Source organism: Osmia lignaria, chromosome 16, assembly GCF_051020975.1.
Source record: "Osmia lignaria lignaria isolate PbOS001 chromosome 16, iyOsmLign1, whole genome shotgun sequence".
Lineage (NCBI taxonomy): Eukaryota > Metazoa > Arthropoda > Insecta > Hymenoptera > Megachilidae > Osmia > Osmia lignaria.
The window spans coordinates 6,766,932-6,791,141 of NC_135047.1; the positions used below are offsets into that span (position 1 = coordinate 6,766,932).

The 24,210-nt window shown below is 41.4% G+C and overlaps 2 protein-coding genes across 3 annotated transcripts; one reads left to right on the forward strand and one right to left on the reverse strand.

Annotated features, from left to right (window-relative positions):
* Positions 1–22: 22 nt before the first annotated feature.
* On the forward strand, positions 23–20,072 carry LOC117600809 (photoreceptor-specific nuclear receptor). 2 transcript variants are annotated; one of them, XM_034316720.2, is made up of 10 exons: positions 23–930; positions 1,130–1,292; positions 5,290–5,704; positions 8,248–8,351; positions 8,700–8,732; positions 12,905–13,019; positions 17,738–17,853; positions 18,019–18,230; positions 18,351–18,639; positions 18,746–20,072. In XM_034316720.2, exons 2-10 carry the CDS (start codon positions 1,172–1,174, stop codon positions 18,982–18,984), a joined length of 1,644 nt encoding a protein of 547 aa, XP_034172611.1. In that variant the 5' UTR covers positions 23–930; positions 1,130–1,171; the 3' UTR covers positions 18,985–20,072. The 2 variants fall into 2 exon arrangements, with proteins under 2 accessions (XP_034172611.1, XP_034172612.1); XM_034316721.2 differs by lacking the exon at positions 8,700–8,732 and having other exon boundaries at positions 28–930; positions 18,746–20,071.
* On the reverse strand, positions 14,762–17,625 carry LOC117600808 (uncharacterized). The gene is made up of 2 exons (XM_034316719.2): positions 17,301–17,625; positions 14,762–17,226 (listed from the first exon to the last, which is right to left on the reverse strand). Exon 2 carries the CDS (start codon positions 17,148–17,150, stop codon positions 15,012–15,014), a length of 2,139 nt encoding a protein of 712 aa, XP_034172610.2. The 5' UTR covers positions 17,151–17,226; positions 17,301–17,625; the 3' UTR covers positions 14,762–15,011.
* Positions 20,073–24,210: the final 4,138 nt, after the last annotated feature.

Genomic DNA, 24,210 nt, shown 5'->3' on the forward strand with positions numbered 1-24,210 from the left:
TAATGTTCAAATATCGTTACATCTGGTTTGACTATTGTAATTCATCAAAGAATTATTCGCAAAAACAGTAATTTATTGAAAATTATAAAGACAAGTTCATCGAGATTTGAGCCATGTTTCAAAGAGCATTTTTTCAAAGCCCATCAACGGTTGGATCCTCCACTTGTACCGTCGTTGTATCTGATTCCAGTAAGCAACATCGAGATACTAGGTATTCCGGCCGATTCAATGAAGGGGTGAAGGGGGTGAAAACGGAGAAAGAAAGAGGAGATCGCGATGGTAAGAGGGAAGGAGAACGAATTTCACTACCACGTAGCCAACGATCAACAATTGCACGATGTTCAGTGGGTGAAGGTAGGCGTCGTCTGGTGACGGTGGCGAAGAGGGTGGGGGTTAGAGCGTCGGCCAGGCGTCAACCGATGCGAAGGGTTGCGCGCACGCGCCGCGACGAGCGTCGTCGACGAAGCGCCGCATCAAACGTGCCGGCTATAGGTTAAATCCTCCCGCTCCTCGTTTTTGTTGTTTTTCCGGCGTTGCCTCCTGATCCCGCCTTCAAAAGTGCCAGCGGACCAATCGGTGGCCCGTGCTCGCGGGACGCCCGGCGTCGAGACACCTCTGCAACCACCAACGACGTCGATCTTCGTGATACGGGACGATCGCGTCGAGCCAACCTCGATCTCTCACCGAGACGTCGACTTCGAGGCATCATCCGTCGTTGGTGCTCTCGGCTCTTTCGAGATTGGTGCTCGAACCACTGTGTCGTCGGGTGGATCGTGGTTCTGTGAAATTTTCAAAGGATCTGCAAGATAGGGTGCTTTTTTATTCGACGTTTGTGCGAAATATTATCAGTTCGTTCGGAGGACTGTAGTGATTTTGGACAGTTTGAACTGTGTGCGCGAGTGCCGAACTAAATTGGAGCATCGTTGGCAGGTGAGAGGATCTTTGATTTATTATTGAACAAATTTGAGAAAATTTGTGTATGGGAAATGGTGTTCGAGGATGTCCTTTATTGGTGCTTCGCAAGGAAAATGTCAATATTCAAAGTTGGGTGATGATTCTGGAAGTGTGATAATGTATAGATAAATTATTCCTTGTATTTTACTAACATTTATGTTAAAATTTGTTGCAGTATACTGTCTCTCATTCGACCTGGAATGTTTATGGGTACACCATGAACGGAGCAACGTCGGTCACAACTTCAGAGGAACATCAGCATCAACATCAGCAACCGCAAAATGATGCATCTGCAGAACATCCAAGAAGTCCCACCAGTCCTTTGAGCATACGGCATGGTAAGTCATAAAATCATTTATTAATCGACGGAATAGTGTAAGAATTGCGTTAAACCAATAATTCGTAATTATTGGCCGGAAGAAAGTAAAGAAAGCATTTGCTTCGATACGAAATATTATTTTTAGCGACAGATGCGCGCGCGACACAGGTGATAATTCGTTGCAGAATTTACTTATGATTAAAAGACGAATTGCATGCGAGTGCAGACAATTCGATGCACACGCAAAGAAAACATAACTGCATAAACATTCTTTGTTATAGACAGTGTTCATTTAACGAATGATCATTAGGAACTATTAATTTCTAACTTTGTTTCTGAATTTTTAAAGTGTTCATATTTCATATCTTATTATAGCATCAATTATAAATTCAATTCAGTTAAAAGTCAGAAGTACAATAGTAAAATTTCGAGAAATGCAACGTTATTATTTCAGATGTTAAAAAGTTCGGCTTGAATTCATTTCCGTCTTTAAATGTAAAGTTTGCTTGGATATAACAAATATTGTTTCTCGAAAGTTTACAATAATAACAAAATCATCGATACTTGTCGTTTTAAATCATCATTCAACGACCACTAGACGTTCGCTGCATTTATAAACGATTGACCGTATTAATGCACGTCCAAGAGACAGACTACATAAATCTACCCCCGACGCGCTTTTATTCGAACCGTAGTTCGAGGGTGGTAAGTGGAAAAAGAGGGTGCAACACGGCCAACAAAATTATGCCATTTGAGTAATCAGATTTCGAGCTACCCAAAGAATTTACTGTTATACGATTTTCGCAGTTGTTAAACGAAGAAACGAAAATCCTATTCCATAAATGACACATCCCAATTAGATAAAGGAAGGATATTTCTTTATAATACCCATTGAGAATTTTGAAATTTATCTCTACTAAAAATAATTTATCCTTCAGTTATTAATAGACTGTGAATGTTTATGCCTTTATAGCATAATTATATCAATACTAAAACGTATATTTCAAACTTCAGGGTTATACAAAATTATCAACCCCATTAAAAAATCAATCTATCAAATATAATCAAAGAACACCGTCAAAAGACGAAAACCAAATCCAGCAGATGTACGAAAACGCGAATCAATTCAACTCGAGACTCAATCTCAGGCAAGTTTGGTATCACGATATCTCCCTAATGCGGTAACAATTAGTCGATAGCAGAGGGTGCGAGGGTGGAGGGTGACCAAAGTGGTCGCTGGTAGTTACGAAACCCCTTTTTTTTTCGAACGTCCCAACCAGCGTCCCCTTTGCTGGTCGTCATTCCACGCAATCCCTACCATGGCTTCTCGATGATCCCATAATACAGGGGCGCAGGTGGCGCCTCGCCATCCACCAGCATTGATATGCTAATGAAATTTGACGCCCCTGCTTTTGCTCGCGTTATATACACGCGTACGCTTTGCATTTCGCGTTCGCGCGAGGAATCCGTCGGCTGGTCACCATAAGGCCGTATAATTTTCCTGTTCTCGTTTAACCCCTGGCAGTGATGGTGCATCGCGAAAAACCTTTGTCCATATTTAATTACTCTAATGGCGTAACCTTATCATGATGGCGACTGTGAAAATTCGCCGGCTATGTTTCTATCAGCAACTACATTGGCTTGGAATAAGGGTTTGGTTTGCAAGAAATTGTCAAGTTTGTTCGATAAGGACTTATCCACAGTTCGTTGCTATTTTATTTTAAGAATACATTTCACATGTCGCAATTTGTGTCTCTCTGTTCGAGTACGATGGGATTAGGGTGTTAACGAGATCGAAAAGCCGACGCGCTTAGGACGTTACGTGAGTTGCATTAATAAGATCGTTTTCAGTTCATCCCTCCTGACTGTAACGACGGAACGATAAGATTGAAATCTTTCTGGTGTAGCAGGATTACGCGTATCAATGAACGATTCGAACGTGCTTTATAGTTTCGATCACTGATTATGATTACAGATGCATATCTGTTAAATTTAAGATGATCAAATCTATGGTATTCAATTCGCACCCTTGATTCATTTAGCTAGCTTATTTTAATGTCATACTACTAAATTTTCATTGTTTCAAATCGGGTAATAAATGAAATCGGTAAATGAATATAAGGAAATTTGTATTCTATTTTTAAAATTTCTTTCCTTTTAAAAACTCTGCGCTAAAGAAAGAGGGAAACGACTAGCAATTTCATTTCTTCGATACGATTGATTTTAAGTGCAATCTCTCATGGGGAGTTTCGAGACCTTTTAAATAACTCCGTATAGGGTACAGTTAAATTATTTTGCAGCGGGTTCGGGGTACAGGACCCTAACCTGATATCGAACTGTTCGCATGGTAATTCGAACGGATCCTGTCTGACCCCGCGGCATTAACGAGACCGGAACGAGTTTTCGATCGGATACGATGCAGTCGACAAATACGATTCCAGGGAGATCTCGCGCCTCGTCGGGGTTGGCAGCGTGACTAATAAACCCGAGTGGAGAAGCGAAATCACATTTCGTTAATCACGCAGATGTTCGTCGGTCTCCGATCTCTTTGCGTTACCATCTTTCAATTAATATCGTTCACCGAACCGACGGAATTTATTTTCTTATCAATTTGTCACTCGTTTGCTTTGTTTCTTGTTGCAATTAATTGTACAGCGAATAGCACCGTAGATGGTCTATCAAAATTTCAGGGGTGAACTGGGGTTAATTTTTTAACAGTTTTAAAATTCTGGAATTTTAGAATAGTGAAGGAGGACCAGACCCACCCTACCTAAATATAAATGTTAAATATTGAGAATTAATCTTCAATTAAAAGAGCAAATGAAATAGCATTCTTATTCCTTCTTGCTTCTTCCTCGACATATTAATATTTATGCTGGATCGCTTTTACCTTCCACGGTTTTTACGAACTCATTTCTCGATGTAAATACTGTTTGCCTTCGCGATTCAGTCAGTAAGCCTTAAGGGATGCGAGAAAAGAAGCGTGTTCTCTTTGGGGTGGAAACCATAGACAATCTGGGACCGATTTTACAAAAGAATTCATTACACAATTTTTTCAATTTTTTCCAACTATTCCAAATTGTTCGTGTGTTTCGCCAAAATTAATCAATAATCGTACATTGATAACCACTTTATCACAGGACATTTAATCGGCTATAAATCTTGCGAACGCCTGCTATCCGGATCGTAAATCCTTCGTGGCGATCCATAACATTTGCGCGTTAGCTGTGAGCAATTATTTTATATGCGATCGACGTGTTCACCGGTCCCGCCTCATGAGAATCAATCAAGGGCGGAAGATGGTACTAGGGTTGGTCACGGGAGAAGAGATTTCTGGGATTAGTTGGACGTATCTGCCAACTGATCGAATAGGATGAATCAAATTTGATCGTGGAAAAACTGCGTCGATCGTAAATCTGAAGTCGTTCTACCTAAACCGTATAAATCTCAGAATAAAAAAAGGAGAATATTGACAGGAAAAAAATTCATTTTTATAGCTGCTTCGAAAAGAAATGTAGCGATACGTGTCTAACTAAAACTGATTGCCGGTGAAAAATTGATATTAATAATCTTTAAATTTTCGCGACGTCACTTGTACTTCTGTACAAAACTTTTTCGTCAACTGTTTTTTGTGGAAACATAATTTATGAAAACGAAAATGATAATTCGTTCGATTGATAAGGTTTCCACAATTGTGTAAAGTCTGGTCAGGTAGAGAATCAAATAATTCGTGAATATTCGGTATTGTTAGAAATAACCAATGAAGTATTAATCATATTGCAATGATTAAATAAAAATGTTACTCACTGTACCAATATTATCAATAACTCAAAATTAGGTTTTGCTGAAACAGGCATGGTTCTTGTTAATATTCTAAAGAATTCCACAAATATTCTTACAATTGTTTAAAATTAAAATAAAATATACATATGTATAACATCTGTAATGAAAGAAAATATCTCTTTGTATTACTGTTTGATCCAGAGAAACCTAACAGAAAAAGCATTTATTTTCAGACTCTGGAGAGAGCAGTGTAATCTCGCCAGGATTACCAGAACGGTACAGTCCTTTGGGAGCGACAGGATCGACCTCGACTCACGATCCTTACGCCTCGAGGTCCGTTCAAGAGTGTCCTGTTCCTCTTTGCAGAGGAATACCGACCGATTTTCCTCTTGCAAGATCGCCCTACCTAACGGCCCTCGGTAATGGTCATCCCCATTTACTGGGGCAGGTGCAGCAACAACAACAACAGCAACAGCAGCAGCAACAACAACAAATGCAACCACAGCATGGTAGCAAACCACCGCGTAGTCTTGGATTGATATGCGTGGTTTGCGGTGATACCAGCTCCGGCAAACATTATGGAATCCTTGCTTGCAATGGGTGCAGTGGATTCTTCAAAAGAAGCGTCAGGCGGAAATTGATATACAGGTGAATTCATGGTTTTTAAATATTTTCCTATATCGAAATACTTGCCGGTCATCCAATACAATCATTTCAAAATGTATTTAAAGCTCAAAGGTGAAACAAAATGATATTGCAACCTAATGCAAAATTCATCCAAATCTCTTGTTCAAAAGATATTACATAATTTCTCGCCTGATTTCGGAGAGAAATTAGTCAGTGAATCCTCGGATGGCGTTTAATGTCAAACTGGCCAGCCAGTGGCGCCATGTGGTCCAAGTCGAGTGGGCTCATCCTAATACCAGGCAACAATGCGGAACGGCATAATGTTGAATCCTGGAGGACCTATCCACCTAACCCGACGTTCTGTGTATACGGCATACTATTACCATCCCTTGGGAACGGCCATCCATCTCCATCGGATCCCTCTCAGCTCGGAATCGCTGTCTGATACGCTCGATCCGTTTTACACGGGGCCACATACGTGGTTCGCTTGTGCGTGTATCCCCTTTGACCACGTATGAGACCGTCGATAACACGCATCCCCGTAGGTGTGCACGTTAAGCCCATCGAGGAGATACAGGATGCTAGCCTACTCGATATATAAACTATTAACCCTCTGTGCTATCTTCGAAAAAATGGAAGCTACCTTTAGTCGTGCGTGATCGAAATTCAAATTGTATCAAATTTCAGACGTTCAGCTTTCCTTAGGTATCCTTGAGACTTGAGTTTCTTAAAAAGGTAACAAGATAAGGGATCTTCCTTTGCTTTCGTCAAATCGAATCTAATATTATTCTTTGTCTATAGTTAGTCAAAATAGACACCGATCAAAGATCGACCGCTTGTATTCTCTATACAACAGCCTGTCTTTTTTTTTGTCTAGATCCTTTTCATTCTTCACTATCAATCTCCGTCGAACGAGCGTAACGCGGTAAAGAGTGAAGAGCCTTCGCACAGATAACCAATTACTCGTAGAGGGGAACAGACCGCGACAGATGCGTCCCGACGTGATGCGCCGCGGCGGCGCATCGACTATAATCGCCGGATTAAAGTCCAACTTCACGGATCGGTTAGATGCAATTAAGTACGCCAGATCGCGTCGAAAGTTCACACGAACTCCCATTGGGCCACACTTGAGTTTTGCGAGCATAGAATCAATCGCTCCTCGTCCTAATTGATAAACCAACGATTATCTATTCAATAGCGTGCCAGATTTCCATTGAAATTGCGTTTGAGGTCTTATCATCCAGATGAGATATAGAGCTTGAATGCATTCTGATTATAGGGGAAAGGTTTTTCAATTTGAATCATTTAAAATTTATTTTATCAAGAGACAAACTATTTAGAAACTACCCAAGATCTTTCGATTCAATTCTTTTTCATTTGTTTCTTTCACAAACCGAGTCGCCTAAATAAATCTTGCTCCTCCATCTTCTTCGTGGTGCAGGGGTTAAGTCATTGAATCATCAGCAGTCGCGATCGGCGGGCGTGATAACAGGCAGCACATGTTTCCGGTAACTCGATGAGGCAAACAATGCCGGCCAGCAGAAGACTAGAGAGATGCGTAAATAAATGTATGATGTGGTTCTGAAGGGTGAATGCCGAGGAGGCCGAGGGTGATGTATCCCCCGTGTTGCACGGGCAGAGCCAGCTTCGTGGAGGTTCGCTGGGGTGTGAACGCAAATCAATTTGCGAGAGGAACCCTGCTGGCACGGCAGCACGCAGCCACCCTTCGGTGCCCTTCGTGTTCCACTGCCTCGGGACAAGATAGTTCCAGGATGCTGTGGCGTCCTTTCGTCGCACGCTTGGATCAAGCCGCCTCCTTGTGAGTGACGTTAGTTAAAATCGCGCTAACGGAACCCCAGGAATCGATCTACCTCCCTGTCGACCGATCGAGCCCCAGGCTATCGCATGATTTTTTCTTTCCCGTTCGATGGGAACCAGCATAGCGACAATTCTTCTTGGAGAACATGGGACTCCCTTGATGATTAAAGTTTTAATCAAGTAATTTTGCACAGCAAATTTTCTATAAATTTTTTTCTAATTTAGCACGATAAATTATTGTAGTAATTTGTACATGCTGTGAAGAAGAAAAGAGAAAGGGCTTTAAGACCAAAGAAAGGAAGCACCACGACTCTACCGCGGGATTAGATGAAATTAAGAGGGATAAGAAGAAGGTACGTGACCCCGAGTGGTCGCCTCTTTACGTTAGTCAGCTCGGAGGGATAACCTGGTTAGCCGAACAATGAATGTAATCGAATTTAACGCCATCTCCTGAGTTCGCAGCCAGGATTTCCGGCAAGTGCGCTCGAAATTTATCGTCTCTTCGAGAGTGACAACATCCACCACGTTACGGTGGCGGTCGATGAAACATCATCGTCAAGGATCGATCGGTTCTGACACCTTTAAGGGTTCTCTTCTTTGATTTCCATTGTCACTAATAATAAAAGTATTACATTTATTCTAGTGACGAAATCAGAAAGTCATTAGATGACAATGATGGAAACGTTCACTCTTCGAAGAATCTTTTTTTGGAACTCTCTTACATATTTTGCAAATTTTTTTTTCAGATGTCAAGCTGGTACCGGAAGATGTGTCGTGGACAAGGCTCACCGAAATCAGTGTCAAGCGTGCCGTCTAAAGAAGTGTATGCAGATGGGGATGAATAAAGACGGTGAGTACTTGAAATTGATTTGAATAATTAATCAGGAGATACTTGATAAGCGTCCACATTTTCGCGGAAGTTTCTTCATTTTATCCAGCTCCTTTTATTCAATTTATTTCTTATTCTTTAGTAATACATTTGGGATAACTTCAATTATAATATTACGTCTCTGTGAATTTCTTTCACGTTCAAGCGCCAATTATCAGACCGATGAAGTTGTTCGAAATGTTCAAACGCTGCGTAACCGCGAATGTATCAGAATTGATTTTTAAAGTAAAAAGCAATTCTGTCAAGACAGCTCGGAAGAAACCTGTTCTAAATAGAAACAATCTTTCTTTTTTTTGTTACGTTTCGAAGAACATGTCTTTTCCACTTCGCGGACGCTATACGGTGAGCATAAAACAATTTCTATCTTCTTAATCGACTTCGCTGATTAATTACCGAAACTGGAAAGTTAATAAATCAAATGAAATTAAACCTTTATAATTACTCTAAATCAAACCATATTAGAAATTTCTCAATTTCGTGAAAAACAAAATCGTTCATCGTCCTCGATGAAGATAAATATCAATCTCGATGGTTTTTGGGCACCGGTTATCGATACATCAGATTACCGGTTTCCGCAGGTAAACCTGTATTATGCGAATCAATCAACGCTCCCGTCCCTTCACCCCCCGTCACCCTACATGTCCGGGAAGAACGGAATTCGAAGGAGGGTCCTTTATGTTCGCGACATAAATAACTGGATAAGGGCGGAGTGATTGGTACGGGTGGAAGTCTGCTTGGTGGCAGCGTTCGATTCAACTCTTAATGCCTCTCGAGCAGCCACGGGCGCACCTGCCACGGCAAAAGAGCATTTCCCCTTTTCCTCTTCCCTCCGCCTCCTCTTTCTTTGGTCCCCGGACGGAAACTCCTCTCTCACGGGGTACAGCAACTTTCTTATTGCCGAACTTGACGTCGTAAGAAGAAATATTTCCAATTGGATCCTGGTTCCCTTGGCGACGGAAACGACGATGTTCCTACGGAACGTCGCTCCTTCCTGGAAAATTAGATTCTCGAGCGTCGGGAGTTACTCTCGACAAGGATGGAATTACGTCAACTTCTTTGATGACGATGGATCGAGTTTTCAATTTAACGCAATGCAATACGATTTCATTTATTAAATTAAAAAATGGTACTCAGGAAAATTAACACAAAGATGTGTTTATCGCATTAAACCATCAGAATTATCATCATCGGTGGTCGTCGAATGAAAATCGAAACGACAGTGAGCAACCATTCGGTTTTGTCGCGTGCGGAACAGTGCGGTTCGCCACGTTAGGCGAAACGACGTTCGGCGTCGTAAACACCGCGGTCGTTAGCGACGGTCGCGTGGCCCTCGACGAGCCCCGAAGGGTTAATTGGGGGAAATAAACGTATGCAACGTGTCTCCGATCTGCGTACGCAAAAATCTGCTTGTCTGTCAAGCCGCCTAAGGGATGCTGTGCGAACGACCGGCAAGGAATCCATCGTTGTAGACGAAGAGGGATAACGCGTACGTAAATTGTGTCATAATGGTAAGTCAAAGGGAGAAAGAGAGAAGGAACGAGAAGAAGCAAAGTGAAAAAGGGAGGCAGACCTCCCACGGTGAGCTTCACGCAAATGAGAGTGAAACGATCTGTAAAAGGGCGTTTATCTCTCCTGGCGTGAAACCGGACGGCGAAGACACGAAAAAAAAAAAGATGAAAGGGGTTCGGACATTCGCTTCGAAGTCTTCATTTATTGAACGAGAATCGATGACTGTGATTCGAATGAGTTCATTTTGCAAAATAGTATTTCTCTTGGTTGTTTGGATATTTTGGGGGTTAAAGATAAGATGGAAGTAAAATCATTATACCAAACTTAATCCAAGTTCATTAGCACAAATTACACTAAAAACTTTATTACGAAGCAACATCGTTTCTTTTGTACGATAGCAATCTTACCCATCGACGATACTTCGTCGTCGCGTTGCATTTAAAAAAAGCAAAGCACAAAGCGACGACAGGCGATATAAAAAAGCGTGCATCGTGGAAGAGAAGAGGGATGAGTGTGTGAAAATAAGCGGACTGAAGAGTTAAAAAGACAAAAGGGAAAGCGCGCGTTACACGGGGAAGAAAAATTTCCCGGGGTCGCGACTGGCAGGAAGGGCGTTTATCTTCTCCGCCGGCAGGGTGAACGGGAGAAAAAGTGAGAGAGCGAGAAGGAGAAGAATGGAACGGGTAAACGTTGCCGAGAAAGACAGAGGATACCGATGCCAAAGGCTTGACGAAGTAGGAGGATCCTATTAAGCCGCTCAGCAGGCAGCACGACGAAGGTAAAGCTAGCCGCGGCACGCTTTTTATTATTACAAAATTACTGTGCACCCGTGCCGCGCTAAAAGGGAAGCTGGAAAAAATTCTGCTTGCTGTTACACACCACTGAGTGCCCTAATCGCGATGCCATTAGCATGTGGCTACCGTCACGAGTCTCCCTTTTCCGCGCTAAAATGAACGAGTTGCCGCGTTTTTCGGTATGAAACCTCCAGGGAATGTCAAGAAGATGTTTGTCACTGTGCCGTATGATTTGGATAATGTATTCGTAGACAAAAATTAGGATTTTTGAAGCCTTAAAAATTTGAAGAATAGCCATGGTTAACACTGGATTAATAATAGCCGTTATGCCACTGTGATTATTGCAATTGAAGAATTATAAAGATCGAGAGATACAGTTAACCACGCGGAAAGTTTTTCTTGATGTTATAGCAGAGATAAACGAGCAAGGAGAAAAAATACGCGCAGCACATTTTGCATTTAACAGTGTTTGGTATGAAAACACATACGATCCGAAATATTCGTAAAATAACTCGTCACAGACTGCGGTATCGATTTATTTAATGCCGAATTTGAGGAAACCCCGTTTCATTCCTTGCACTTGTATAAATATGTCGTGTTTCTTTTTCCAAAGATGAAAGCGATACGAAGGCAGTTTACTGTATCACTTGCGCATCAAAATTCAACTTTATATTCTTACTTCATCACTGAGAATAATGGGTACGGGACAAATAAACGCAGTCAGAAGTAAACCATTTATTAATGTTTGTATGATTTTTGGAATAACAATATTTATATTTGAAAATTTTGGTTTTATATTTGGAACATTTCTGGCAAAATTCATTTTTCTTGGTAACCAAATATTTTGTTTTTTAACAAAACACGTCACTTCCTTATTTCAAAAGGTGCTTCTAGCTTTTATTAACCATTATTTTTTTTAATGCAACCTGATTGTACCCTAATTTCTCGCCAGATTTCTATTCCTTTTTTTGAAATTTCAAGTTCTTGAAGTTCGAAACAGAGATCAAAAATTTAATTCTATGATTAATTCAATGTTGATTCAAATGCAATGATTGCCCAAAATAAGATTACAGATGTAAGTTTCATACTATCATGATCCATGGTGCATAAGTGTCCCATAAGGTTATTCCAAAAGAAATTATTAATAAGGTTAGTCCTGTTGGCTGTCAGCCGAATAGGAGTTACCGAACGGCGATGTATACAAACAATAAACTCAAGCTGATTTCTGTACGTCTGTTAAATTCACGCTTGTCAACGACAGGCCTCTGGCATGATATAACGCCGCGTTACGTGAGTTTGACGAGAGGGTGGTGGCCAATCGTTTGTTCCCCGATTAATCTGGCAAGATTCGTCGAACCGAGCTCGTTCCACTAATATTTCAATAACCAAGAAACTCCCCCATGAGAAAGATTCGCCGTGGAACGAACGCATTATCGATAGAAATTCCTCCAACTCGTAGACAATTGTCTCGTTCCTCAGAAACGTTTTGTTCCTTCAGCTTCCAGCATCTTCAAACGTTACCGGAATCGAGCCATTGCATAATATTAAACGCAGGATTACTTAATATTACTGCTGTCAGAGCTTTTAATAGTTGTAGTTGAATAGTTTATATTCAACTCACGAATTACGTAAACCAGAGGGTAAATGTTCCACGTTATAAAGGGCTACACTTTTCTACATTGTCATTTTAACTCTTTCTCGGACCGTGAAGATCGTAACAACACCCCAAATTTAAATTAAACACGCCATACTAATCATTTGGAAATTTGTATAATATTTTATTGTATTATCAAGGTTACAATCAAAATCAATAACTCCAGGGTACTAGCTGTGGGGATAAATTTGGAAGGAGAATTGAAATACATAAAGTTTCTTTGTTATAGTGTCAATTTTTTATTTTTAAAATAATTACAAGGAGTGTATCCTTCAAAGGTCCAATTTCGCAGGTCATCGAAATGGAATTCATCGAAGCTTCGATAAACGTCGATTTATCGAACCGTTCCGAATTCATCGTTCACTTTCTTGCAGATTGACAAGCAATTAATCATGTGTCGTTCAACGTGCTGGCTTGTGCACGAATTCCAACCGACATTAAGCTCAATAGCAATGGATAGCGCGTTCGACGTTATACACGGGAGCGTGTAATTAATTCATGGCTGCAATTAGCGCCTGTTATCGACGTTACATCGAAGGTGTGCGCTTCTGTTGCAGCCGTACAGAATGAACGGCAACCAAGGAACACTGCCACCATCAGACCAGAGGCTCTCGTCGAAATGGACCAGGAACGAGCGTTACGGGAAGCTGCGGTGGCCGTCGGTGTTTTTGGGTGAGTCACGTGTATCTCATTCCTCTAATGAAAGCGTTCACGTTGCTATGCTTTCTATCAGAAGTTGCTAATTTTAATAAGAATTGCTATTGTTTCTCGACAAATTTCACTAACTTGGTTTCAATAAACAATATATCGATTACTTACTTCGATACTTTCACAGAAAGTCCGTGTCACACCATCTTTTGTCACAAAAGATCCATGTCCTATTGTACCCTAATACAATCAATCCTTATCGCGAGGGATGAATATCAACCATGATTCAGATTCGAATTCTCGATGAAAAGAAACACCTTTCGCTTGAACACCATCATTATCATTGTCACTATGTACGATCAAAAAAGCTTCGATCAAAGTTGACAAGATATCCTTGCTCCACATCCGCAAGGCGTGAAGTACATTTTTCACGCGGAACATCCTCGCATGACGCATAGACGTGATGAATTTTCCAACGATCCACGGGGTCAAGGAAGGGGGGATTAAAGGTAACAGCGAGTGTACCCGGGATCGATAATCGTCGATTCACCGGGAAGCAAGAGAGCCGGCGATGTTGTTGGCACGTTTGATCTTCTGCTGGACAGCAGCATACTTTTCGCCGTCGTGAGCAAGCGCGCTCGCGACACGCCACGCCGAGCGTGATCTATCATGAAAAATTACCTTTGACTAGTAGCCCGTGGTTGACCGTTTTTCAGGTAACCGGGTACTCAGGTTGGAACTAATGGAAAATCCATAGAGCGCCATGGGGTGAAGCGTTAAAAGCGACACCGAGCGTGCCGATGCTCGGCGTCGATAAACGCCTTCTAGAAATTATCAACGCGACTTTCTTTTGACATGCGACATACATTGATATACATCAATCTTTCATTTCCTTTTCACGAGAATTCATCGATAGGTCGATAGAATCGCTATGAATTTTCAGTCTTTGATTTTGGAAATTTTCATGGAGATTATAATTGTTCTACGTATTGATTTATCATCATCGATGGACACCGTTTTTAGAATGAAAGTTTGAAAAAGGACGAAAGTTTTTGGTGCGTGAAATTTCTGCCTCTTTTTAGAGGAAGTGATCATCCCCTGACACAAATGATGATATGAAGATAATATCTTGTACTTTAAGAAATGTACTTCCGTCAAACTACTTTAGCAACATCAATTCTGATAGATAATGATGTCGGTATGAATGAAGACAAATATACGTTGTTCAAAGAAGCTACGATTTTGAGTGATTTTCAATAGAGCTAAAGGTATATTGATCGGAGAATAAAAGGCTCCTTAGAGAGGATTAATTTAGTTTCGCGTTTATGTAAATACCGGGTATTGATGAACAGAGAACTATTGTCTGTAGCAAATATGTCCCGTGCAGTTTAATCAGACATTTCACCCTCTTGAACTTTTCTTGTCCATTCAATAACGGTAAATCGAACATTCATGTTATATAAATTTAATCGAGTGTTATTTGTATCTTAATCTATGGTGATTCTAACAGAAACCTCGATCAAAGCGGAATAAAATTCGACATGTACTAATTGAATGGAAAACCCGGAACAAAGCGGAACAGAATCAGAATCATTGTGTCTTAAATATACATAATAAAAGACGTTTATTTCAACTTTAATAATAGAGCTAAGAAAAACGTGACGATACAAATCGGTTTCAACGCGACTGGTCGTTCGACGTTACCTATCTATATCTTTTCATAAACAAAAGGTCTTCGTCGACCTTTCTTCAGCGCATTCTATTAAATTATCTGCTTCGCGAAACGAAGCTGGACACTTGAATCGATCAATTTTCTTACTATTATCATTTTTTTTTTTTTTTAATATCTTTCTTTCACATTTTTATATTGCCCTTCTAACGTCTGTCCATCCCTTAAAACTGTTTCAACGCGGTTTCAATATTCAACGCGAGTACTTGTGGTTTCTATATGTATTATTTGTATAAAATTCATAAATACCGCAGCCTCGTCCCTGCATCTTCTGTAACGCGTAATTTCTAATCCACGTGAGTGCAGAATTCGAACACAGGCTCTCCTTGAACGATCTGGGCGAATAATGCCCTGGCTCTAGCCCGAGGAGACATCTCTTTATCGCGATACAAAACGCTCTCCAAGATCGGTGAACGAACGTCCACGGTGTCACCTATGTTCCTTTCCATGTGCATGGTCGAAATTGGAGCCACAGAATTCCTCATGTCGCTTTCAGACTTGGCGAACTTCCTGACAGGTTCAGTGTACCCGATGATTTCATCCTCGTCGGTGTCCACGACGAATCCTCTCCTCAGGTTCTCTGATTTCGTTTGTCGAATGACGGAGGCGACTCGTCTCTTGATGTCAGCCTTAACAATGGCCGCCTCGGTTGTCTCTCTTCGGCTAGCATTCGGATTCTTTGTCACGCTGTCCAACATCTCCAGTAGACGATCGAAGGAGGTGCAAATATCATCCAAAGACTGCTGACTAAGCAGCACGAATCCGTTGGTTTCGTTCTCCTTGTCCTTCAAAGTGTTCTCCAGTTCTATCAGATTGCTCTTCATAGCTTGCAGTTCCTCTTCAGCGGCCTCGCGACGTTTTCGTTCTTCCGTTAACAGCACACTGCTGTTTTTAAGCTCCTCCAGAAGACGGTAGTGTTCCGATTTCGCTTCCATCAGTTGAACCTGGATATTCTCGATCCTGGCGGAATCCATCTCCATCTCCAAACTACGGGCCATCTGCGTAGCGGCATCCACTTTTGATGGATTCACGATCTTCGACGATGTCCTCTCGCTGTCCGGCTGAACACTGTCCTCGTAAGTCTGGTCATCTTCTTCGTTCTTCATCGTTTCGTTTATCACGGGTTTGATACGGGATTGAAGATCTAAGTGGAGAGTGATTTTCGATTTGGTTTGTCCATTTTGAACTATCTGCTGTTGCTGTTGCTGTCGTTGTTGTGCTGCTAAGTTTTTAAACCCTGGACCATTGAGTCTCGTCTTCGTCTTCTTCGCATCGTTCACAGAATTAACCGCTTTCCTTAATGGAGCTTGATAGGGCCTCTTCATGTACTCCACCACGGCGCTACGTGGTCTCATCAGAGGTTTCCTATTATTTTCTATCTCGTTTCTCTTCCTGTTGCCTGCTGATATCACTTTCCGATCTTGCTGAGGTAAATTTAGCCATCTGTACTCGCACTTTGTATCAGAATTGTTCTCCTCCAAACGCTTGATTATCTCCTTCACCAGTCTCTCGTTCAAATTTACATTCTGTCTCACATCGAGAATATTCAGGGTGGTGTTGTGATCTAGCAGCTCCAGGAGATCCTTGCCGATCTTATCGGATAATCCACAACGCTGAAGATCTATCGCTTTCAACCACAGACTGTCTCTGATAGCCTCGATCAGCTCCGTGGCTGCTGTGTCTCCTAACTGAGGGTTGTCGTTCAAAGTCAGTCGACGCAACCCTGGCATTGCCTCGAGATTCGGCTCCTGGTACCTCAGGGACTGCTTCCAAGTGTCGTGGTACAGCAGCAGCTTCTGCCTGGACAGAGCAGCCGCCAAGGCTGGTCCGCATTTGCTCGTCAGATCACAGTAGCTGAGGTTTAATGATCTGATACTTGGTACATCTGCCACTGTTCGGCACAGCAGCTCGCAAGAGTTGTCTCCGATGTAACAACGCTGAAGAGACAAGGAACGAACAGTGTTGGTGTGTGATAGACCCACGCACAACACTGCTAAACAATCCGGGGGAAATGGTATGCCCTCCAGCTCCAGGCTAAATAACGTTGGCGAATTTCTAATGCACTGTCCGACGCTATGAGATAACCACTCGAGAAGATAACGAGATAGTACCACGGGTGCCTTGCCCATCGTTCTTGCTTTGTCCTCCGAATTTATTTCCTCCAATGGTTTGCGACATTGATATCTACTACGAACACTGATCGATCGCAGACTACGATCGAGGGACAAAGAATTTAAAATCGGACCCCAATCGTCCATTTTCACGCGATCGGTGGTGAAATCTAAACTGTGGGGCAGTGTCACACAGATGACAGGCAGTGGACGTAGCCGTTGCTGCTTACACAGTTCCATGTAACAGTTGGCGAAGTTTCGGCTGTTCGGAAGCGCCATTCTTGACGATGGAACGGCCAGTGGCGCGTCCACCATGCCCCCACGTCTCGTTGCGGTCTTCGTGTTCGGTGGCAACGCGACGGCTATCGTTACCGTTCAAAGATGTTGGTTCCTGGAAGAATGAAGGAGAAAATAGTTAAATTTTCTGCAAATTTTCGTTTTTAACAAAGAGAATGAAATTTATACCTTCGTGTTTGCTGCCTCGTTGGTACCTTAACCACAATTTTTCCACGCACCGTCATCTGCGCTTTCGACTTTTCCAACGATCCCGACGGAAATCGTTTTCGACGCTCGATACAAAGAATTAATCCCCAGAAGACGAAAATCGCGTTCCTCTTTCCTCGTTCACGACGGTTTTCGCCCACCTACCTAGCCGAAAACGGGAAAACGAAATTCCTACGCGACATACGCTGAATATATGCAAACAAAACTCGCGATTGAATAAATTAAAGTTGCATCGAATCGTTTGTTATCGATACTGTGACTCGATAATTGATTGGCGTTCCATGAAAATCATGAATTATTTTTGCTTCATATGTCAAGTATTCTGATAATTTGAAGTTGAAGTCAGAGAAGAATGCTAAAAATTTTTTACTAACATTCCTAAAAATATGGTTTTTCAGACCACCTGTGTCTCTGGCCATGGCGAGATACACGACACCATTACCTTTACCCACGGTTGCGCCCACCACAAATTCGGCAAATCCTCCAACACCACCTCGACAAGATAACGAAGACGGTACATATCAATTTTACATATGTATATATTTTCCTAGTCATCAATTAATTTTCAGAGAACATTTCCAGTTGAAATATAAACGAAGTACATAAAATTTCCCTTATTTTCAGAAGGTAATTTTGGTGAAAATGATCTTGAACGATGTTTCCTAATTCTGTTCAACAGGGAATGCTTCGGAGGACAGCATAGACGTGACGAACGAGGAACCACTAACGCCTCAAAGAAGTGGTTGCACGCAAATTCCGCCTGTGATCCCGTCGTTGTACTCGCCTGCTAATGCTGAAACAGTCTACGAAACCAGCGCGAGGTTACTCTTCATGGCGGTGAAGTGGGCCAAGAATCTTCCCTCTTTCGCGAGTTTGCCTTTCAGAGATCAGGTATCATTAATAAATTTCAAAATCCAAAGAGTGTAATAATGAATTTAATAAATGGTTTTCTTGATCCCAGTTCAAAAAATTCTATTCCAGATTCTTTACAAAAATGATTATCTGTGATAGGTAATATTACTCGAAGAAGCCTGGTCGGAGTTGTTCCTCTTGAACGCAGTTCAGTGGTGCCTTCCACTCGAATCGTCGCCCCTTTTCAACTCCGCGGAGCTGACTGCTCTGACTTTGTCACCGCATCCGCACCCCCATCCTGGAATCCACATGCAAACCACCACTGGGAAGCCGAGTCAGGTGGCAGCAGATGTTAGGCATCTGCACGATACCTTGCAGAGATACAAGGCCGTCATGGTCGATCCTGCGGAATTCGCCTGCATGAAAGCCATTGTCTTATTTCGGCCAGGTTAGTATTTCAAATTCTTCACAGAGAATTAGAAGAACGGATGATCAAGTGTTGATAATGGATTCTACTTCTAAAGATTGAAATGCAATTTTGATTTGTGCCGCAGAAACTCGTGGTCTGAAGGATTCCAGTCAAATAGAAAACCTGCAGGACCAGGCCCAAGTGATGCTAGGACAACACGCCAGAGCACAGCAACCGGGTAGCCCAGCACGATTTGGCAGATTGTTGCTGTTGTTGCCGTTGTTGAGGACAGTGCCAGCATCCAGGGTGGAGTTGATATATTTTCACAGAACGATCGGCAACACTCCAATGGAGAAAGTCTTGTGCGACATGTACAAAAATTAAAGGGACCTTTGATATTGTTGAACGCAATATGTTCATCGAAGGATTTCGATTCTTGTACAGTGCTGCATTCAAAGTGGTGTTGAAGATAGTTTAGACAAGGTGTTCGATGAACAGAGAAGTTCAAATGGTAATTTTCACTTCTGATACTTACATCGTTTACCAGCTTCTCATTTATGTGGACAGTTTAAGAACTTTGAAGAATTCATGATTATTCAGCAATGATCGAATTGTTGAAAAGTTAAACGTAACATAATTTAGGATTAATCGAGATTCTTTTTATAATACTGACTTCTTATTTAGTATGTATAAAGAAGAGAGAAATAAGAAAGACTTCTTTCTGCGAAAGAATCTATTGCAAGAAGGACCTGGACGATGTTAGGTGCAGTATAAGATGCTTTCAGTGATTGAACAGAGAAATTAGGGAATAAATAAGCAATTGTGCTGACCAAATAATCGAATAGGATCGTTTCTATATGTGCGATAGCTTTGGCCTAAGGACGAAGCTCCAAGCATGACCCTTTAATGAATTCACGATCTCGTCTGGTGATTTATTTTTTCCACTGGGTCGAGGTCGACTAACGAAGGATCCTTTGAGAAAGGTAACGAATTGACATCTACGATATTTAGTTAATCATTGAACGGTATCTAAGTCAAACGAGGGACTCTTAGTTTCGACGTAAAAAAGAAAAGATATATATATATACACACATACATTTATTTATTATAGAGGCGTTTATCGAACATTAGGTTCGTCGCGTTGACCAAATCATTTAGTTTCTCAGTTCTAAACATTTCATAAATTTTCAATTCCACGAAAGAAAGACGTAACAATTTTCACTGATTTATTTTTATTTTTTTGGTTTCATTGTTTTTTCTCAAATTATTTATATCTTCGATTTTTCGTAAGATAAGGTTTTCAGTGTACGAGTAACCGATATGAATTATCGAACAGCTGTAAAAATGATTCTCGTCTGTGCTTTTCTTGTATATTTCGTGTTGTGATACTATTTGCTGTAAAAGTCTAGATAATGAGTCACGTGAAGTGTATTGTAACGAGTACGTAACCACTTGTAATAAAAGTACACATGCGTAAGAATCGTGCAACAACAATTTCAATTTCCTCCCCAGTGATTATAACAAGTTAAAAAATTTCACGTAAATAGTAACAAACGTAAAGGTCCCAATTTCGTGAATTAATAATCATATTAAAATAAGTAATTTGAATAATAAAATATTTTGTACCACCTAAAAGTGATCCCATCTTTATGGTGTCTATTTTACCATGAAAATCAAAGATCATACACCCCGAAGGACTTTAATTTCTGTTTATTTAGCGGGAAGGGGTACGAAGTGAATCCCAGTGAATCGAAATTTGACTTGGTACACGCCTGTTAGCATCCGACGTCCACGTCGGCGACGTCGAGTCACGGTGGTTGTTGCATAAACGTACATATTTATTTATCACCGTATAATCCCTGACTTCCCCTCGGGGGTTTTGCCACATGGCAGTTTGACGATCCCCAACGGAATTACCCCTCGGTCGCTTATAAATTACACCGAGGTTCGAGCAAGGTTTAAGGGCCTGCTTAAGTTGTCAAAGCAATCGGAGAGTTAAACGCCCTGCCACGGGGGCGAGACACCCTTAATACTTTTTCGATCGGAATGCTCCTTCGAGTTCGGGCCTCCCTGAAAATCGCTCTCTCGCATTTATTCCGTTATATGGGTCTTTTGTGCATTTCCATCGCGCGTGAACGATAGTGTATTTTTGCAATTACACAGGGTGCTTTGAACTTCGTGGTTAGGGGATTAGTTGAATGATGGGGTTTAATTTACTTGATACAAGGATATAAAGAATACTTGAAGTACTAATTTTTTACGTGGAAAATAATTACGAAAGGAAATTAAAAAATCAAAATTAAAAAATTCAATCGTTCTGCAATAATAATCAAAAAGCAAAGATCCGTGGGGAATGTGTCAACGAGAGAAATGCAAGAAAATACATTCGTCGAAACCATTTCAAAATTCAATTCCGTTCGGTTCATGTTCGATTCGATTCTGAAACACGCGTTTGCTTCGTGACGCCTGGAGCTTTCGAGTCGAGCGTTCTCGCGCTGCGACACGTAACGAATTTCGATATCCCATGGTGTTCGAGCACAAAGAGAGAAAGGGGTGGAAAGGTGACGCGGGTTACCGTGAGGGTATTCAGAGGGAGGCTGGTCATGGTATTGACTCGCTTTTGCGGATGTAGGGGCGGAGTTTTCGACCTCTTCCCTTTCCTCTGCCTCTTCCTCCCTCTCGTCGTATCACTCTTCATCTCGCTTTCTTTTTCCTTCTTCGACTTGCTTTCTCCCTATAAATATACTCTGCCTCATCCCAGCTTCGATCTGCATCCTCCGACAAACACCATCCCTCCGCTTTCTTTTTCTACCCCTCCCGATCAAATCTCGTTCCTTTTTTTTTTCGTCTCCGCGAGCTTCGACCCTCTTTCTCTCACCTGTTATCCTTTTTCCTCTTTCTAATGATAAATACATGTATCTCTGTCTAGATTCCTCCTTCAACCCCCCACCAACGACAGAACCCGGACGCTCGGGGTCGAAAGGGGATGACTCGTCGCACAGGGCTGTCAAACCCCCACCCCCGCAACGACAAAACTCCCATTGAAGGGTGACCCAGCAATGGCGGCGGGACTTGTTGTATTTCGCTTTCGAGGTGAGCTCCATTCCCTTCTACCTTCTCGATTCTCGTTCCAGCCCCCCTCCACCCCTTGGCTGGAACAGGCTGAGAGGGTTGGCTGAAATGAAACTGAGTGGCTTGGAGTGAGGAACCTCGACGAGCCGGCACGAACGGGACAGAGGAATCGAAAGTGTCCGGGTCAGACGAGGACGAACGAAGAGGGTAGTTCGAGCGGGAAGACAGGGGACGTGGTAGAGAGAGGAAAGGAGAGTCTATATCGCTCGGAAACAGCAACCTCCATTTATTTTATTACATTATCATACCAACTACGCGCTCGATAAGTGGGGCTTTAAAGCGACGGTTCTCAAATCGTTTCGCGTGAAACTTTTGCACTCCGCCACGACGAGGCTGGCGATCTTATAAGCCGACTACTCGTTGCACGGGAAAAGAAAACGGGTCGAAAGTTAATGGGTTTCCGTTGGAAAGAATCGATCGCTTTGCTTGATTCCAATGAGATCTTTTAAGATAATCTTTTTCAGACCGTCCTATGCCTTTTCCCACATTAAATGAGTAAATTTATTATCAAGTTTAATTATCAGATTTCAAATATGCAGTAAGATAACTTTAATAGAAATAATTGGAATATTTATTTTTGAAGTTATGAGAATTAATGAAAAAATGAACAATTATGACAATAATAAACGTATCTGACTCGCACTGAAATTCGAAGAGAGGAAAAAAGATCTAACGCGTTTGTTCGCCGTTCGGGAACAAATCGGAGCGAATTATTCAGCCGTTAAGTTGGATTAAAAGCAAAGGCAGCGACGTACGTATTTCTCGTCCCGAACCATTGTCATTTAATGACCATCGATTATCGCGACGAATTTAAATTTAGCCCGTGCATAATTACGCGGCCGCGTTCCAAAGTTTTGTCACTGTGAGCACGCGAACAATTTAATTGAAAACAAGCATTCAATCCGCAGATGTTTACACCATTTCATTTGACGAACACCGAACAAAATAATTATAATTTGCCGTGGGGAGCACGCTGCCGTGTCCTAATTACTATCTCTTCATAAATTATCGAATTTCTAATTAACGATCGCGATGAAATTAACAGTACATACTTTTGCAGCATTTTAATTTTATAAAATTATAATCTCCTGAATGTGTTGTCAAAATTAAATTTCACAAATTTCATTTTTTCACGAAAGTTTATAACTGCCTATAAGAAATAATATTCTTAGGGTTCATGTCTCATCGTAGGAATAGTCCATTACGATTTTCAGGGGAGCGCCGAAAAGAATCCCTTGGAATTTTTCATCGGTCCATCTCGAACTGGCTGACGTTTAAGAAATCTGACTTTCTTCTCACGTAGATCGGAGGATTACCCGAGTATTCGCCTTCGACCAGGGCGACCACTTCATTCTGGATATCCACAAACAACAGACGATTCATCCCCTATTTATCCTTTTGTTTTTCCCTTCGTCAAACCTTGTCCTTTTCGATCGTCATGTGAATGAAATATGAAGTTATTTCTTTCTTTTTATCATTGGACAAATTAAAAAATGAATTGTGTCGACTGTTAAATTCTTAGGAAGTGATTAACCCTCGGACAGCGGATCATGGAGAGACCCCTCTCCTTATTGTCTTGTAGGTCAATGATTGACGCCTCCAATTTTGTATAGAAGAAAAATGTAGGCAAATTTTAAATAGCCTTAATATTATATTAAGAAATAATTTCATAAGTAAAGAAAGAAAATAGTTCGAAATTCTCTGAAATAGCATAGTCATCCGAGTTGCATAATACAATACTTCTTGAACGACCGTCGTATGTGTGTGTGTCAGTTATTCGATAACCGATTGATACGATGAACGACGGCAATGATATAAGCGCAAAGAGATATTTCTAAGCGAATGCTTCTAGGGAATGAAGCTACATCGGTCAGAGGAAACTGTCCGACCATCTTCATCCCCTTGTCCTCCCTTATTCCTCTCTCTAACCTCCCTTTCCCGTAAAATCAATAGGTGCGTCGGCGTCCAGCACGCTAGGAATTCTGCTATATAACCTCAAGCGATTAACTAAAATCGATCAAACGCGACGCGCCTCGAATGCAATGAAATAAATCACCACGACCATTAAAAAAAAAATAATTTCAAATCGAACTAAAAAATTTGATGAATGTTTATAGGAATTTCGAGGCGTATAGGAATAGTAATACAGGACTTTCTCAAAATTTATAATAAATAATAATTCAAGAGTTAGTTGGATGAAACGATAGATTTTTTTTTATTTTAAAAGGTATAGAGACCCTTGACAACTAACTATTTGTCCAATTACTGTCATTTCCAGTCGACTAATATTTGCTCGTCGCGTGCCGACAGTTCGTCAACCGTGAAGCTTGAACGACGTTGTACGAAGAATAGTCAGTCCTTTGTCTCTTTTTCGAATTAATTTCAAGGACGAGGACCTTTGTGCTTGGGGAGGGTTCTTAGCTCGTGTCGAGCAAACCCAATTTGCGTTTAAACAAGGAGCATCTTCGCATAACTTAG

Excerpts from the sequence above, each read along its gene's own strand:
- LOC117600809 (XM_034316720.2), top strand. The coding sequence starts at position 1,172 with ATGAACGGAGCAACGTCGGTCACAACTTCAGAGGAACATCAGCATCAA. Across the intron at positions 1,293-5,289 it reads TCCTTTGAGCATACGGCATG|ACTCTGGAGAGAGCAGTGTA; the intron begins GTAAGTCATAAA and ends ATTTATTTTCAG. Across the intron at positions 17,854-18,018 it reads TCGACAAGATAACGAAGACG|GGAATGCTTCGGAGGACAGC; the intron begins GTACATATCAAT and ends TCTGTTCAACAG.
- LOC117600808 (XM_034316719.2), bottom strand. The coding sequence starts at position 17,150 with ATGGTGGACGCGCCACTGGCCGTTCCATCGTCAAGAATGGCGCTTCCG.